We start from the raw sequence: 18,862 nt of genomic DNA on the forward strand, positions 1-18,862 counted from the left end.
GAGGATACTTAAAATTGCTCCCAGAAGCACATGGACAGATGAAAGGTCTGGTGGAGCAGAGATTACTATTGAAGCAGATGAAACCCAGATGGCAAAAATACTTTTATTTAAGTATGGCCATGTAGCTGGTTGCCCACCTTGTGTTTGGAGTGCTGCAAGGCTGAGTCCCATCCCCTTTCTGGCTGTGGGCTGGAGAAGAGAGTCAGATGGTTTGCTGGACTCTGCAGTTGGACTACCATGGTTTTGTAGGAGGGATGGGTAAATTTGAATTTTTTTGGGAAAAAAGACCATGAACGACTTAGGTGCTGGGAGGAGAAGTCCTAAAGCCTTCAATTGAGACTGAGGATAAGTGTTTTGGTTTCCTTCTCTGATGAGCAGGGAGCAAAGACCAGGAAATTAAAAGGCTGTCTAAGCTGGTAGAGAAAGCCTGGCCAGGAACCAGTGCCTGGGAAACTGTAGCAGACAAATTAGAAGATGGGTTTTTTTTTCACTTTTCGGTGTCAGATTTAAGTAACCACAGGGATGGACAGTTTTCCTCATACTGCTGTCAAATCCAGATGGTTTATGCTAATGGAAAATAGCTCAGTAGAGGAGATGGGTGATACGATACACTGTGAGGCTCACATCAGACTAAACAATTGACTTGATTTTTCCAAAATTATCAGAAGAGCAGTTGAGCAGGCTTGAATTTAGACATTTTGCAGTGATGTTATTTTCTCATGCTGAGCTGAGTCACCCCTTAGTAAGGTTTGTGCAGAGACAGAAGCAAATCGCTCTCAGCCTGGCTTAACTTCAGCTCCGCGGTGCCCGGCACGGCTCACCACGGTTTCACTCTCAGCCTGGCTTTTCTTCCATGGGTTTTGAGCTGCTGGTGGTGCATGGCAGCTCTGCCCCGGATGGCTGAGGGCAGGAAAGCCTCGCCAGAAAGCACGACTTGGACTTGTCTGGCGTGGCTTTTCTCTGAAATCTGCTTCAATTTTGCGCAGTTTGCAGTGTGAGATGTGCTCCTCAAAATAGGTCATCAGTTGATTAACTGGTATGTTGGTTCACAAGGCCTCTTGTCTTAACTCACATGGTGAGTCTGAATATTAAATAACAAGCAGTGGAAAGCCAGTTAAGTCAGGCAAAGGACAAAATAAAGGCTCCTTTTTGGTCAGTTTAGTTACTTCAGAGGTACAGACAGCTGTGTAATCATGTGACCTGTTGAAGAAGCTTTTGGAAAATGCATAACAGCAGTCAATTTTCAATAATAGTCTACTATTATTGAAAACCAGCTACTAACACTCAGGACACCTGGCATCAGACGTCTCTTGTTTTCATGAACCAGTGCACTAATGAAATATTTGCTTCTGGATGAAACCAAAAGTCTGAGCAAGGGCAGGTGTGTGGCTACTTCAGGATCATTTTCATGCAGGGCTGGCTGCTTTGCCTATCTAGCCTGTTTGGATGCTGCCTGTAGCTGTGATGGTAGATGTTTGGATGTTTTTTATAGATACTGCTGTTAACAGCTCGGTGACTGCATTATCTGCAAATCTTATGGCCCAGATAATGGTGGTAGTCAAGTAATCAAGCAGTGCATGAAAAACTAAGCTGCTCTAGGCTCCCATGAAAAGAAAGTTCAGCAAGGCACATTCCTGTGCTCCCCACAGGCTGGAAGGCACGATTTCTCCTTTGATGGTCTCACCAGGCTATCAGTGAGGAAGGAAGACATGAAAAGCTGCTAAGCCTTCATTTCATTAAAGAATGCAGTTTTTTTTTCCCTTTGTGCCCTTATCCTCTTTTATTTTTACCATTTCTGCTGAAGTCTTCCAAAAGGAAATTCTTTGTTGTGATAAGCTTGATATTTGCCTATGGTTTGTATAGTTTAAAAATACCATAGGCTATTTTGGGCAGTGATCCTGAAACTCTTCACTTTATTGACTACACAAAGTATTTTCTAAAGCCTTCAAAGTGTTTTTGGAAATGTATGTGGAAACTACATTCTTAAAATCTCACTGTCTCTATAAAAGCAGCAGGCAAGATAGGTTCCTTACTTTCAGGCTTGTATGTAAACAGTGACATGTGCTTAACGTTACTCTCCTACTCCATTCCACTGATTTATCAGATCACATCACAGCTTGCAAAAATCAAGACTTGAGTGTGTGGCAGATGTTAAGTGTGTGTGTGTGGAGTACTTATTGTAGGGAACCGATAGTTTGCTCGCAAGTTGGTAAGCTTGCTTTTTCCCTATTTTGTTAACCTGTCTAACTCTTGTTAACCATAGGTGCTCCCCAGGCTGTTGTAAGATGGGGCTGTTCAATATGTCCGTGCCTGCCGGTACTTGGAAAAGTGGTTTGCATGAACTAGGGCTGTTATGTGTCTGCTTACTTCTGCTCTTTACTGGGTGAATGTCAAAATTATTGTTCCTTGCATTGGCAGGCACCTACAGCACTCAAATTGAAGGAGGTGGTAGGAAGGCGCTGCTGAAAACATGTTCAGAGAAGGGAGAAGGTGTGTAGGACAGCTGCAAAATATTCACCTCTGCTTTCCCCTCCTGCCCATGCACTGTGCCCTCACATGAAGTGCTGTTTCTGCTGTTGTGTAATAAATTAGCAGCTGAGAAGGGCTGATGAGTAATTTTCACACCTTGCCACTAGGATTCTTTATTTGGTCACTCCCAGCAGAACTGTCAGGGCTCATGAGATGCTGGAGCAGGGGTAAGAGTGGGTGAGTGGCTGGCAGAGGAGTCACAGATTAAGGGAACCACAAGGGAAGAGACCCACAAGGATCATTGAGTCCAGCTGTTATGTGAATGGCCTATATGGGGATCATACCAACATCTCTGGTATCATTGAGAGAAAGGGTAGGTTGAATCTGGGGTTGTTAAGCCAGCCTGGCTACCAGAAGAAATAAATATCTGTGAAACTGCACTTTGAATATATTTTAAAAGAAACATTTCCCACTCAGCTTTCCACAGCTGCTGTTGTGAAACCAGTCAAGTCAATCATCATCCAGGCAGTTCAAATCTGTTTTCAGGTATAGTAGGCTTTCAGATTCTGGGGTCTCAGCAAGTTGGCTCTGTACTCTGTGAGCTCTGAGAGAGCAGCACTGAGCAAAGCAGGTGGCTGGTCTACGCTGTGCTGCCATGTGGGTTAGTGTGAAGGAGCTGGCTGATGGTGTTTGTGGAAAGCATGAACATTTGCCCACTGTTTGTAATTACTGTCAGACTGTGGTGTTCACCCTGCTGAGGAGATGTGAAGCCAGAGAGAGAGCCGGGCTGGCTGTGCTTGCTGCTCGACTTGTGGAAGCCTTTGAGCTGGGAAGGACTTGAAGCCAGAATCTGATGCAGGATGTCAAACTCCTTGTAGAGCAGCCTGGCTTTCAGGTGCCATTGTGCTGGGCTCTTGGAGCACCTTGGGGTGCTCATGAGACTGTGAAGGAGCTCTGTACATACAAGGCCTGCCTGCTGGCAGTGTTCACAGACCTTCATTGTTGGTTGGGTTGTGTCTTTCCTAAAAACTGCACAGCATCTTCCTCCTGCAGAACCCCATTCTTTGGAGAAGCTTTTAGTAATAAGTTAAATCTGTAAAAGATTTTTGACATTACTTTCTTTTTTTTCTCAGTCTGTTTTTTGTAACGCGAGAAAAATTCGTTGCTGGCTTGCAGTGGGTTTTCAGCCCCTCAATGTGCAGACCATTGCTGCAGTTGAAAGGCAAAGGATGGGCCATACCTGCAGTAAAGGATGTGGAATCAGAGTATATGTGTAGCTTAGCTGCACATTGACCAAAACTTAACAGAGAGCTCTTTGTATATGTGGGCTTGGAACTCTTGTCACTCTAAGATAATATCTTTAAAACCACTTGGGTCAGTAGGTTGTGGCCAGCATCTTAGTCTTCAGGACAGAGACTGTTCTCATTTATTTTTGGATAACACCTATTTCATTGTGGCCTATTCTGGAATGTTAGAGGTACAGTTTAAAAAAGAAAAAAAAAAAAACTTGCAAAAAACCCCAAACCACCAAATTTGAGGCTATGGCTGAATAGTCTAACCAGCTTTCTATGGTTTCCATGGCTATTCAGAGTGCTTGAAGAAATGTGTCTGGAATAAGATGGAAATACTGGTATTTTCACAAATATTTCCTATTTTTAGGTATGTGCTCAGTATTAGAAACTATCATTGAGGTCTAAGTAATGTGGAAAAGTACATAAATGACTTACATGTTCTGTTTAAGCATTTGTTGCTTTAAGTAGCACCTCCAAGGACCCAGGAGTAGAATAGCAGAGGCTGCTGGATGTAGATGAGATTTTACTGGCAGAGCTCTCTAGCACCTGGTGTAGGAAAATGTTTTTCTCCTTACATATGCCAAAGCTGCATACCTTTTTACTTCCTTACTGTAGTTGTTATGCTAAGGCAAGCAGTTTCAAGTTCATTGTAGATACTTTGGGTTTGGCTGCTACAAAATCCTTTCATGTTAAAAGGACCTTCAGTCTTACTTTTCTGTTGTTAAAATTCTGAAGTAGATGAATTACATATTTCTGGTATGCATTTGATTTGAAATGTTATTGCATTTGTTTGCTGAGTCAGTAATTTGCTGTAGCTTCTTTATATCTTAGACCTGTGTTGATGCTGTAAAAGGTAATGTAATTTCACTGCCTATAAGAAACAGAATGACCATTCAGCCACTAGAGCCTCTGTTTTGAAAGTATACGCTTTTGCACATAGTATTTTTAATTTCCAGCTTAGGTGCCAACATGAGCCCATTCTGTTTACTCCCTGTATCTGGAGCTCTGTGTTTTGGTCAGGATTTCTGTTCTGCAGTAGCAGCAGTTTTAGCAGCTGCATGCTTTGAGGCCCCGTCTCCCCTGGCATGAGATCCAGTGGTGAAGTGAGAGAAGAGCAGCATGAGGGCTGGGTTGGACTGTCCCTGTTTTATGTCTTCTGCAACTGAAGAGCTGCTGTTGAGAAAGGGAAGGAAGGGCTGGTCTGCCACCCCCTTCTTGGGGGCTGAAGTCAGGAAGTGTGACCTTGAATGTTGCAGAGATAGCAAGGAACTTATAAACTGGAAGTCTTTTCAATCAACTTCTTCAGAATGATTTGAGGCTCTTTGAACAACCAGTCTGGTTGTGATATTTTGTGGAGTTAGATATGGGTGTCTGCAAACACACATGAAGCCCTCTGCCCTTTATCGGACAAGTCTTTGACGCTGTAAGAGAAAGTGTCCTGGGAGGAAAACAGCGCCTGATGCTCGGATGCCTGAAGACACATACAGCTAATGAAGTTTGCCTGGACTACTCAAATGTGGCACTTGTGGGTTTTCAGTCTTTTGGCAAACATCCACCTTGAACAACTGCTTGCTGAAAGCAGAAGGTCCTCTGAATGTTCCTCTAAAAGCTGGGGAAAAGCCAGTAAGAAGCAGCCTTGGTGTGCTGGGGTGCCATGCTCTGGCAGCACACCATGCCTAGCCTCAGGAAGCGCCTGGAAAATGGCAGTGTAGCAGGGTGAGGTTGCTCTGGGTTGGCAGCAATGAGAGGACTGCTCCCTGCTCCTGGCTCCTTGCTGAAAGTCCCTCCTGTGGTCGTGGTTGATGGGTTAAGCACAGACAGGAACCATATGGAGCTGCTGCCTATTGCAAGTAAGGGCCTAGCCACGGACAGTGCTGCCTATGTTTATAAGCAAGGCTTACCTTTGTATTTTATATATGACTTTTCTAAAAGTAGAAGGCAGGGAAGGTGAATCCAGGTTCTTCTTTGAAAGTTAATGATACTGCTGACAGCAAGAAAATAATGAACCTCAATCTAGATACCTTTCAGGATTCATTCAGTACCTTTTTCCTTGTTTAATAAAATAATTACATGAGTTTTGCTATGTTTTGTGGATTTCATCTTGGTGGACCCTCAGATGCTGGTAGGAAACTAAAATACACAGGGAAATCTGTCTCTCATCCTTAGCAAACCTGGGAAAGCTAGACTCTGATGTGCTTAAAACTAGTGAGTTTCAATAAACAAGACAGTCTGCTTCCACTTAAATGCTACTCAGCTGGGAGGAGAGGACTTGAGAAATTCTGGAGTTTTTGCAGGAAGTCTCCCAGCTTCCCTGTCTTAACTTTTGCAATAGAAACATTAAGATGGAGAGTTTGGGTGGGTTTTTGACTTGTGGTTTTTTGTCTTACTTTTCAGTTGGCCTGCTGCTGCGGTATTGCTGCTTGTTCCTTGTGCTGCAAATGCTGCCCCAAGGTAAAGCAGTCAACCAGCACCCGCTTCATGTACGCGCTGTACTTCATCCTGGTGACCATCATCTGCTGTGTCATGATGTCCACAACAGTAGCCAACGAAATGAAAACTCACGTAAGTAACAGGGATGTGGTCACTGCTGCCCTGGAGGAAAATGCAGATCCTTCCACAGCTCTTTGTGCATAGGGGTGCTCCCTCAGAAAATCTGGTCAATTTCTTCCACCCATCCACTTCTAAACCCAGATGGGATGATTTTCCATGCTCAGTCTCTTGTTTTTTCCGTGCTCAGCATATTCCTGTAACCCACTGAGCATGTTTCACAACAGGAAGAGCCAATGCCAGGCATCATTCCTCTCTGGTGCAGAAATCTGCTGCAGTGAACCCACCCCAGGTTTGCTGTGCAGTGTCACAGGAGGGAGAAGTATTGAGGAAACTTGTTTTAGTAGAGCAAATCAGTTCCATCTAACTTTGATTTTTGTTTCTGGTTGTTTAGCAGCAGAATCAGCAAATTAGAAAATAACTCTTCAAGTGTTGCAATTTTAATTCTGCCTTCCTGGTGTGACAGACTACTGCAAAGCACAATGCTGCAGTGCCTCTACAAGGGGTTTTCTTCAGTGTGTGTTGAATCATTGTGTTCACATGGCCTCTAACCACAGCAAATATTGTTCATCTCTAATTGTCTTTTTAATTAGAGAGCTTCAGAAGCATGAAAGGAGCTGTGGCTGAAGCTAGATTTTAAAACTCAAGTTTTTTTCAGAGTCTTAATATAAGCTAAATGCTCACCAGCCTGCTTGTGCTCACATACTGGTCCTGTTGTACCACATGCTTGGTTTGCCTTCATAAGCCACCCAAGTAGCACAAATCCTCTCTCTCATCTACTACAAACTGCAGTAATAAAACTCTGCTTTTAACTAGAGGGAACAAGGGCTGCATTGCTTAATTCTTAAAAATGAAGATGCATCAAATGCATCATTGGGCCTGCTTTGGGGGCTCTGCATGTGCTTGTCCTGGAGGCTCAGAAGGCTTCCATCAGTGAGTATCTTGTTTTGTGCTTCTCTCCTAAGAGAGTGAGGTTGCACAGTGAGGCCTCTCTCCTCGTTGAACCAGTTGCTGATGCCCTGGTTACATTCTGCGCTTGACTTTTGGTTGTCTCTGAAGCACTTCCCTCCAGAGCATCCCAGATGAAGCAGCTGGTGGCAGCACCCCCTTCCTGCAACACAGTTGAACCAGCGGGTTTATATCAGGCTAATTCGGGGGCTTCTATGCTCTGCTGCCTGTGACCTTTCCTTCTTTCTTCCTATTGTACCTTTTCTGTATGCTCTATCCTAATTTTCTTTCATTTAATAGCACTTTGCATAAGTTATCCTAGTGCCACATTTTACCCCAGACCACCCCAGAAATTGATGACCGCCCTGTAAGAGCACCTGGTACAGACATGATGCTTGCCTGTAAGCTGGGACTTAAAAACTGTTCAACATGTGCGTGCTGAAATTGCTTGCCAGGAATTGCTTTGACTTACTAGATGCTTAGCTTGGCAATAAAGTGAATAACCCAAGGAACTTAAGTGTGTGGGAGACAAATCATGTGCTCATATCCAAATTTCATAAAGTTCTTTTCCATCAGTAGTGTGGTTTTAATGCAGCTTGTATCCCTAACAAAAAATACTCTTTATCCAACAGAGAAGTGATTCAAGAAGCCTTCAACAACATGCTTTTCAGTATTGCCAAATTTCTTTTCCAGTTCATAGTCTTGAAAGCTCAGTGTGGGAAGAAATGGCACAAAGAGTAGCTGTTAGTTTCAAGTGGAAGGATAATCACTGTCTTAGTTTAGAGCATTTGATGTCTTTGAATGGGAAATGGACCATCTGAAAGTTGGCTTTCTTTATCTGCTTTCTAATATAATAATTATGTTCAGGGCTATTAAAAGTTCAAAGACCCCTAAAGCTAATTCAGTTTTAATAGAGTGCACCTTGAAAATACTTATTCAGACTAACTAGTCTCAGCTCCTCAGTGATGAGCTGTGTTTTGGAAGTGCTGTGCACTTACTGATTCCTTTACTTCTGGCCAGGTCATGGAACACTCGCAGCTCCTGAAGTCAGACTGTAAGCAAATACTTCTCATGATATTTTTGGGACCTCACCCTCTCTTTTTTTTTTCTGAGAGAAAATAGATTTTGATTAATTTTAATCATATTTTTTTTTTTAATTTAGTATTTAGACAAAGAATGTCAAATTTGAAATTGTAGTGCAGTCATTTTTAGAGCTGTAACTTGGCAAGGAACCGTGTGTCTCCTTTACCAGTGTAGAGTTCAAATACTCATGCTGATCTTACACGGAAGGAATCTCGTTTGTCAGTGAGAGGTGTTTTTTCTCTTTGGTTGTTTTGCTGTAAGTTCCCAAGTCTACAGTAACAGATCTCAGGGGAAAGAAGCAAGAGGCGGTGCAGGAACAGGGAAGAAGTTGATGGTTATTTGCAGAAAAATTTTGGATAGTAAAATGTAGAATAGATTTTTCTAAGAGCAACGTTGCATATTGAGGCAAAAGATTGGGTATTCATCAATCAAGACATGTGAGGACAGTGATAGAAATACAGAAACTACCAATACGGATTTACACTTCATATTGTCCTTCTATACCTTGATCCATATATTATTTCTTTTTTCTTGTTATGCTGTTTTTTAAAAAAACAGATACACCTTTACTCTCATGTGTTCTCTTAAAGCAAAAAATTGGATTTCAGAGGCTTTGAAAGGATAATTTAGAGAAGAAAAGGGAAAGAATTGTTTTAGTCTCTCAAAACAACGTTTAGATTTTTTTTAAGTTAAGTTTTTAATATTAAAGCCCTTTCAAAACTAGTGATTTCAGTCTGAAAATATCCATTAGTAATTTAATGTCCTACTTAATTAATGAAAAGAAAAATAAGAAGGATATTTTCAGAAAAATAAACACCAGTAAACTCAGTTCAGTTGTGTGAAAGTATTTCAGTGCAGAGTTTCAGCAAAACATACTTTCAGGCTTATTTCCTCTGCTAGGTTTGTATCTTGGCTCTTAGCTGCATTATTGCATGTTAAACCCCAAATATGCTACCAGACATAAGGGTTCTGAATGCAGATGCCCGTTGTGTATTTCTGGTAAAAATTTAGCCTTAGATTTGTGATAATCTGTTCTGGTCTGATTGTTTCTTGCTTTTATTTAATTTCTCAGCTGCCCAGGACAGGTGATTTTATGTGGGGCTTTTTGCCCTTGCTTTCCCACCTACATGGATTTTCATTCATGCATCCTTAACAAAGTTTGCCTGCCATGTTCTCCCTCCTTGGATGAGGACATCCAGGTGAAAGCAGGGTCCTCCGGGGCTGTTTGGACACACTTCCTTCCTCTTCCCCTTGCCACGCTCCTGTGCTCACAGGTTTGGGTGCTGACAGAGCCCACCCAGGGATGGCCATGCCCCAGTGTTGGCTTCTTGCACCAAGGTGGTTCTGTGTGCCTGCAGCTTGCACTGAGAGGAGAGCAAGTTCAGGACATCCTCTTTCTGTAGATGCTGCTCAAATGTTGATCATCTCCGTGTGGAAGGTTGCCAGCGTTGCTGTGATAGCATCATTGCTTGCACAGCAGCTGAGGCATTTGTGTTATTGGAGCAGATACTGAGTTTCTGCAACAAGAATGCTTTGTCCTCTGATCGGAGGCCAAAGAATTTAGCTTCTATGCTTTTAAAGGTACAAAAGTAGCTATTTCACTGTATCTTGGCAAATGATGAATGTGTAACTAAATGGCTATCAAAAACACCCAGCAAATGGTTAGCATTGTAAAGCATATAAGGTGGGCAGCCTTCTCAGCAGTTGAACGTGTTTCAGACATATAGACTGAAAAGAAACATAAGTTTCTTTTGTCTATCAGTGAAGTCTCATAAGCCTTGATAAATTGTTCCCAGCAGTAGACCATCCTTTCACAAAAACATACACTTTTTATTACACCAGTTCTATTGTCCCCGGGGTTGTGTTTGTGTGTTGTATCTGTTAGGATCTCCAAGAGTTTGATTTTATTCTTGTTTTGTTCCTTCAGGACCATGGATCTCCTAAAAGAGCATTCAGCCTCATGGGACTGTTTCTGTGGCCATCACTTTTTACTGCATAGTGTGGTGAATACTACATGGTGGCTAAACTCTTTGTTGCTTATGTAGGGCAAACTGAGTATTGTTCTTGTGAATCCATCTAATTTCGCTCGGCCAGACCTGTAATAAAGTTAATATGTACAGGAGGAAAGAATGTATAGGTTCAAAAATCCCATCAAGGTTTCTGTAGAAACCTATGCAATTAAAGAAGGTGCCTATTTAGGCTAGCCAGAGATCTGTTTCTAATTAGCTAGTCAGTTAATCAAGTTCTGTGATGGTTTTGTTTTGTTGTGTTTTATTCTGAAAGTCTTGCAAGTAAAGTGAAAAGATCTTGTAAAAATCTGTCTCCTTTGTGAGTACTATCATCTATGTCAAGCAAATAAGTAATTTCCCCAGAAATATTTTAACATATTATGCCGTTTTCTAAACTCTTCTGATTGATGGTTATGATAAGCAAAGAACAGGAAAGCATTAATTGATAGCCCAGTTGTTTTCCCTGGCATTGTTTTGGCCCCTTGGCTTGCCCTGGCATCACTGTAGCATTGATTGTTCTCATAATTATTCCAGTCAATCCATTTGCTCAATTTGAATTCTGGCATGTTTGCCCAGTTTGACATTTCATTGCTTTCCAAGACCTGGGAAAAGTGTTGCTGATGCTCCAGACAATTTCTCAGGAACTTTCCAAAAGCTTGTGGATGCAAGTTAGCCACAGCTACTTGTTTAATGTCCAGCTTTTTTACGCAGTGGCTGCTAATCTCTGAGTTACTGCTGAAAGAGCAGCTCGGAGTGGCCCAGATTCTCGTAACACCACACAGCTGTGCTTTTGGTGATGAAACAGCAGATGAAACAGCAGTTTTCATCTCCTTGGCTGGTCCTAGCCCGCCAAAGATCAGCTCCAAATTGTAGTTAGGTTTGCTGCCCTTAGCTCAGCCACTCAAGTGTTGCTGTGAGCTCCTCTTTTTGAGAAACTGCTAGGAGGGTTGTTGAGCACCTGACTGGTTTGGATTCCTGGAACATGGATTGAAGTTGCATACCCTGCTGAGAGAGGTAGGCTTTCAGAGCCTGGTGGCTGGAAGCCGGCAGTTTACTTGTTTATCATTTGTTTCCTGCCTCTCAGAGGTCTTTCCACCCTGCTGGGAATGCTGCCTGATGGCTAGCACACAGATATTCTGTTTTAATCTGTTATTTTTTCTTTGTTGGCTTTGTGTACTGACCTGCTTGCTGAATAAAGGGGTTTCCTTTGCCATAGCTGTTGACTTGTGCATGCTGTGTCCTGCTGTTGGCTTCTCTATCCTCCAGTCACCTGCACGGATAGCAGCAGTCACTCCAGAGGGTTTAATGATGTTGTTTGGCTGGTCTTACCAGCCTCAGATGAAGGCTGTGAGCATACAGAGAGGCCCTTTTTTTCTTTGAAATGGATAGTGGTTTTCTAATTAAATTCCTGTGTTTCTGTGCAGCTAAATGGTTCTCTGGCTGTGAGGAGCGTGTGTCTACACAGAGGTGCCTCACAGCAGTGGGTCCTGGCCACACAGACCTGTTTTTTTGAGCACCCAGCATCATATTCATGTGGTGAAACTGAAGCCAGAATGTGCAGCTGTTTGTTTTTCCCTTTGCAGGGAAAGGCCTCAAAGGCAAATATTTAATGAGTCAAGAGAGGCAGGAATATTCCATCTTTCTGTTAATTTAAAACGAAATCGGGTCAACTGGCACAACTTCCTTTCAGAAGCTGTGATGGAGAGGAGGGTGGTTGCTGCCCCTGTGACACTTGGGTGTGTTTCAGTCTGCATTTCCAGTCAGAGCAGCACAAGCCCCTGGTATGTCTCAATTAAGCTGAATTATTACTGAAGCAATCAGAGTCTGTTGCTGTACAGCGTGGGAAGAAGGGAGAAGGTCCCTAGGGTGAGGGAATAAGCAGTAATGGACAAGAATGGCAAGAACCAGGAGAGCTGAAGGAAAGTGGACTTGCACCCCAAGGGATCTGTAAAGAGTTGAGTGAAGGCTTTGGATGAGTTCAGTCCCTTATGTTTTAGGTTGTTATATCCCCTTGAACCTTGAAATCCAGGCTGAAGGGGTGTCAAAAGTCAAATATATTACATGAAGCCGGTGGAAAGTTAGTAGTGCCCACACGTAGATGTGCTTATGTGTGCTTTGTGCCCTTTCTAACAGTTTATATATAATGTGTTCTGCTTTTCAGATTCCCTTCTACAAGGAGATGTGCAAGGGTATTCAGGCGGGTGAGATGTGTGAGAAGTTGGTGGGATACTCTGCAGTGTACAAAGTGTGTTTTGGAATGGCCTGTTTCTTCTTTTTATTCTTCTTGTTCACCATCAAAATTAACAACAGCAGAAGTTGCCGAGCATACGTTCATAATGGGTGAGTTTTTTGTTTGATTGGCCAATTTTAACATCTCTTTACAAATTCGTGCCATGAAATTTCTATTTGGGTGTAGTTCTAGGCAGAAAAAAACCCCAAAACTCAAAAAACTTCACTATGCTCTTACTGTTAGGAATAATGTGGTCAAGTGAAGACTAAGTAAAGTGATAATCAGTCACCAAAGGACAGTTTTGTTTCCACGTTATGCTTTAAATAAAGATTTCATGTAGTACTAAAGTTGAAAATCTCTTAATTCCTGTTACTATCAGATTTTTTTGTTTGTTTTCTTCTCTCATACAGATTCTGGCTTATTAAACTTATAGTTCTGGCAGCAATGTGCTCAGGAGCCTTCTTCATTCCTGATCAGGACACTTTCCTCAATGGTATGTCCTCTTGTTTTGTTATGCTGCTTCATTCTGTACTATCTTGTGAGTGATTAGAAATCCAAGAGGTCTGGTAAACATGGATATTGCCTTCTTTCTTCAAGTAAAGCCTTTACAGGCCAGATGCAAAAATAGTGTTTAGGGGGAACACTGTATGTGCAAACAACATGGTCTTCGCATGAATGTGCAGGGAACAGCATGTATTTTTTTGACCAAGAGCAGGCCAGAGTGGTAGGTAATGATACCACTGCAGCAATTCTTCGAGAATTCTTCAAGAAATATGGAACTATAATGTTGCAGAAGGAGTTGTCCACTCAAGAGCACAGATCTGCATATTAGTTTGGCTTGTGCAGGTAGCTCTGGCATAGTGCAGCAGTTGTGCTGCACAGTGGAGAGGTGCCAGTGCACAGGAGGCACAGTAACCTGCTGGGCACCGGTGTTTGCTGCCTGGAAACTTGCAGTGCCCCAAAAGAATTTTGGATGTTGTTAATTTTCAGGTTGGGGGCATACATGCAGTAAACTAAAATGAGAGTTCTTGGGCTCTGGTGTGTGTATTCTGCTGAGAATACTATTTCCAGTTTTGGAAGGAATGCGGACACAGCCCATGCATGCTGGTGCTAGCCCAGTACTGAAGTACCAGCTGGGTTGGGAGTTTATCACAGGAGTCTTGTGGGCTATGAGCAAAAATCCTGGTGATGCCAAGATGAGTTTGTTCTCTTATGTTTGCAGTAAGTACATCTTACAGGTACTTGTAAACCCTTGAGTTTGGGCTTAAGGGCTTATAAATTGGGACTGAATGTGTCATGGGGCATGGGATAGGGTCAGTAAAGCAAAGGAGCAGTTGTGTATGCTGCCTGCTTCCACAAAGACTTGCTTGGTTACCTTGTTTGCAACACCCATCTGCTCCAGCCAGGATGTTGAAAAGGGCAGGAGGAAGGGGTAACATGGGGAGGATAATAGAGTGGACAGACAGCTGGGAAACTAAAGTAAAAACCACTACAAGTAAACTACTTACAAGCATAATTCAGCTTCGAAGCTTTTGCTGTCTGGTCCTGGCTCAGTTTGAGGCCCTCTTCTATGTCCTCTCTGAAGCTGTGGGATGTCTGTATTTGTTCTTTGTACCATTCTGTTTGGATTAGATGTAGCAGTACAATGCCTTGTGCTCGTGAGACTGCCTGTCATCTTTCCTAGTGAGCCTTTTCATGGTGAAACATCTTCAGGAGCTGATGTGTTTGCAGAGAAGGAGAAAGAGAATTTTTTGTGCTGATTCTCAAGAGCAGTGTAATGTAGTCTGGAGATACAGCATAACAAGCTTTCTTCCCCAAACTAGCTCACAACTTTTCCAAAGCTGTATTCTGACTCCTGCTAAACTGCCCCTGAATTTGAAATTTACAGATGGTTTGCATATAGTATGTTTGTGGGGTTTTCTGCCCTCCTTTCAGGAAACTTATATTGTCTTTTAGTTGGTTGGTTTATTTTGGTTTTTTTTTTAGAGGGAGGGTGGTCATTCTTCCAATTGCTTTTTTTTTTTCTTGAAAAATAAAATCTCTTGCCATGTTTCCCAAGTGGTTTGTTAATAATGGAGGAGGAAGATTATATGCAAGCAGTAGGTGTCTGTGGATTGTAATGTTAAATCCACACTGGCTATGCTGATCATACCTGTGATTGATCCATAAATGTCTGCAGTATACTGTGTCAGAGGGAGATCAGGAGAGTCTGTGTATTTAATTATTCACTCTGCTGGTGGTCTGACTTTTCCTACTCTCCCATTCCTAAGTACACATATAACTTTGTACCTTGCCTATTTTTATGTGCTTTTTTACAGAATAACTTCATCAGGTTTTTTGTTTTGTATGTTTGAAGAAGCTTGTCAAGTGTATACAATATATTTAGCAAACCAGACAATGACGTTTTAAATGCTTTTAAAATTGCTTTTAAATAATGAGCTTATGATAGTGTAAGAAAAAAAAAATCTCTACATCCAATGCTAATGGAAATGAACCCTGACTGTTGATTCTTCCTAAGTTACATAGCCTTTTTTTCAAAAGGAAAGCACAATAGGAGGATGTGGCTGAATTTTGCTGATGCACTTCCTTGGTCTTTTCTTCACTGAAATAATGCAGTGATTTGTAGGCTGTGTACTGCAGAGCAGCTAAAAATTAAAATAAGTATGCATATTTCTTCAGACACTTCTGATGTTGCATTTACATAAGAAATCTGTTGTCCAAAACATGCAAGCAGCTACCCAAATGCAGTATATGTAGGTCAGCAGTCAAGTACCCAAATAACCTGTCCTAAAACCAGTCAGTGAATACTAAGTGTTCCTTGGGAGTGGCTTGGAACAGTATTTATGAATAGATAAACCCCACCTTTGTTTTTCTGTGGTACTGGAATCTGGAGGAGAAGAAATTGCCTGTTTTAGTAATGATTGGGTTCCAGGACCTTGCCATTTCAGGGTTTAGATTCCTGTGGAATGCCTTCACACCACCTCCTTTCTGCCAGTCACAAATAAAGTTTTCAGTATTTTCTGTCTGAACATAGTAACTCATAGTCTCCACAAAAATTTTCTAGGTTAGGGAAACCGAGTAGCTGTCCTGACATGATTATTGAAAATGTAGCAGGTTGCAAGCGGAATTCATAAGGGAGCTAATCTTGAGTTAACTGAGCTGGCCTTTCATCTGAAATCTATCATCTCCTGCTACATTTGTGAGCTTGAGATATTCAACCACATTAACAGCTTCACTGCATAGACAATAAATCCATTTTATCTCAAGGGAAAGGCATTTGACCTATTTTCTGCCTCTCTGCCTTGCAGCCTGGCGCTATGTAGGAGCAGCAGGAGGGTTCCTTTTCATTGCCATTCAGCTCATCCTGCTGGTTGAGTTCGCACACAAGTGGAATAAAAATTGGTATGTGTTGGTTATTTGCTTAAAATTCTGGTGGACTCCTGACCAATACTTTTTCTTGTAACAAAGAATGTAGATGTGTCTTGGATGTAATTTTTGAAAGAAGACACTTGAATCAGAGCTGTTCACATTTGCTTCATCTGCTTTCTCCTTCCCCAACAGAAATGTTTCTCCATTGCTCACTTCTACTCTGCTGATTTATTCTTAACCTGAACTGCTTGGCTTCCATTAAGTTGTAGTGGATGCAAAGATTTCTTATTTTAAGTTATTATATATATTTTATATGAGAATACATCTCCTAAGTAGCGTGGTGCAAGAGAATAAAACTGGATTTGCAAACTGTAATAGTGAAACTATGTGCAATGTTGTGAACTGATAAATCCTGCTTTTTCTATGTCAGCTTAATGCATGTCAATTTTCTTTCTCAAATGAAGACTGCTAATTTGTGTTCAACTTCTTTCTTGGCATCTAAATATGCAAGATTATCATTATCAACCTGGATATATGATATTTGGGCATTGACTTCAGTTTTGGTTCAAGTATATATTATATTACTGTCCTAGCCCTTTGACTCTCATCAAAGTAAGATGTTTAAGTTTTCCTCGCACATGTATTCTCCTGCTTCCACCGCCACCCTTTCTGTTTCACATTTCCTCCTCTACAAACTCTTGCAGCTCTTTCTTGTTCTAATTAAAATCCCTGCTAAGAAAGTTTTAGCAAACCTTAGGCCTCGTTAAATTTCTGTTTCAGGGAGGAAGATGTGAGAACTCCTTAAAATACAGATATTTTTAGCGCTAATTACTGTAGCTGGTTTTTTGTGGATGAAAGACTTCCCCCAGCAGCATTTAACTTTAGCTCTCTTTGCATTAAATATTCTTTTGAAATAAGTCCTGTTTCCACAAAACCACAGGGAAAAAACCCCCACTGAAAAGACTTTACATTACAAAACAGCCCATTCTTTCAAAACAACTATTTTAGTTGCTCCTTTTAAACCCTGGTGGGCTTTGCAAGAGATGTTTGGAAGGTGAAGAAAGGAAAACAAGGTGGGCCACTCTTTGTCTGAGGGAGACCAGTGGTTGGACTCAAATGGAGAGGAGGCTTTTTGAGTGAAAGAGTAGTCAAACTTTGAAGATAGTAGGAGCAGAAGAGAGGCCATGCCATGAGCAGTAAAACCTCTGGTTTCATTGTGTGGAGAGCACCAGTCGCTAGCCCACGTTGAGGTACTTGGAGTTGCCTGAAGTATTGAGCTGATGGGCTGCTTCCAGAGAACTCCTGGGAGTTGTAGGAGTCAGCTCTGGGCTATAATTACAGAAGGAGCTGATTGGGATAGAAGATAAACACTGATGCTAAGGAATGTTTCCCTCTGTTTCATGGGCAGGAACCTTGCAAGAGTCTGTGCTTGATGTAGTGACGCACACATGCTTTGGGAAAGTAAACACTGTCCTTTGTGTTTGAGGATGTGAGCTCTTCAGCTGTTAGAGTTTTATGTTCTGGGTAAGAGAAGACAAAGATAAGGTGCTTGTCTCTCTCTCCCCAGGACTGCAGGTGCAAACCACAAGCAGGTGTGGAATGGTCTGCTTGCCCTGGTCACTCTGATCCTGTACTCCGTTGCTGTGGCAGCCCTGGTGCTCATGGCTCTTTTCTACACGCGCCCCGAGGGCTGCACGTACAACAAGATCCTGATCGGGGTGAACGGTGGCCTGTGCCTCCTCGTGTCCCTGGTGGCCATCTCGCCCTGTGTCCAGAACCGTGAGTCCTCTCACCTGCCCTCCTCCTGGGTTTTGGGGCTGCCACAGCTGTGTGCCTGGAGGCATGAGCCATGTCTGGGCAGAAAATCTAGTGATAGTTCAGAGCTGGTGCTGCTCTTGACTCTGCTTATCCTCAGCTTGGCTGCTCAATCTGCAGAGGTGTGGGACATTCTGGGTGTGCCATCAAGCACATAGTGTAGAGAACACCCACCTGATGATGCCTGGCACTGTGTTGTGAAATTTACCTACGTGGTAGCTCTCAAGCTCACTACTGCTTTACCATTTACTTTTGACTTCTTAGGATTTATCATTTGTAAAGTCTGGACTTGGTAGAGTTGCTAGCAGTATTTTATACTTTGTGTGCTGTTAGTATCTTGCATACATTGGGCCTGGAAATAGTAGAGTGACTCCAACAGAGATTTTACAGGCAAATAAAATTATTGTGGCAGCTTTTGAAAAACAGCTGTGTTTGGCAAAAGCGCAGAGGTGATTATTTACTTATATGGGGATCCCTAATGCTTTCCTAAAACACAGAACTAAAGGATAGACCTTTTTCTCTGTATTGGACAGTGGAAATATATCTAAACTGCCTCAAACACTTACTGAGTGCCTTAAGTAAAAAAAAAAATAATACTGATGTGCTATTCTTTAAAGGGTATAAATTTATTTTCAGTTTGCCAACGTGTCTGTAAAAATAACTAATTTTCCTCATTCTCGTAAAGGCCAGCCCCATTCTGGCTTGCTGCAGTCAGGAGTCATCAGCTGCTATGTCATGTACCTCACCTTCTCAGCACTATCCAGCAAACCACCAGAAACTAGTAAGTTATCTAATGCTTTATGTAAATGCTTTTAAACATGTTGTGTACTAAAAACAAAAATTTAGCAAACCTGGATTAACAGACTGTTTAAAACTTTAGAAGTTTAATAGTAATGAAAATAATAATAAAAATTAGGATAACAAGAGACAATAAAAAGCAAAGAATTTTGGACGTCCAGGTGCCTTACATTCTGCCACAAAGCACACCTTGCTAACAAAGGATTAGCCCTTAAAAGCAGTAGTGTATTGCGTATTCATATATCTCATACATAATTTAGTCATTCCTTTTCAAACCAAGGTGTTTCTGCTTAATTTTAGCT

The 18,862-nt window shown here is 41.9% G+C and overlaps 1 protein-coding gene across 1 annotated transcript in view; it reads left to right on the forward strand.

Moving 5' to 3' along the window:
• Positions 1-18,862, forward strand: part of SERINC5 (serine incorporator 5) — a 41,979-nt gene that overhangs the window by 6,849 nt on the left and 16,268 nt on the right. Inside the window, 6 exon segments of the mRNA XM_021531127.2 lie at positions 6,156-6,323; positions 12,510-12,688; positions 12,989-13,071; positions 15,887-15,980; positions 17,515-17,726; positions 18,448-18,543. Coding sequence (XP_021386802.2) covers positions 6,156-6,323; positions 12,510-12,688; positions 12,989-13,071; positions 15,887-15,980; positions 17,515-17,726; positions 18,448-18,543 — 832 coding nt within the window.

This window comes from Lonchura striata, chromosome Z (genome assembly GCF_046129695.1).
Source record: "Lonchura striata isolate bLonStr1 chromosome Z, bLonStr1.mat, whole genome shotgun sequence".
Classification (NCBI taxonomy): domain Eukaryota; kingdom Metazoa; phylum Chordata; class Aves; order Passeriformes; family Estrildidae; genus Lonchura; species Lonchura striata.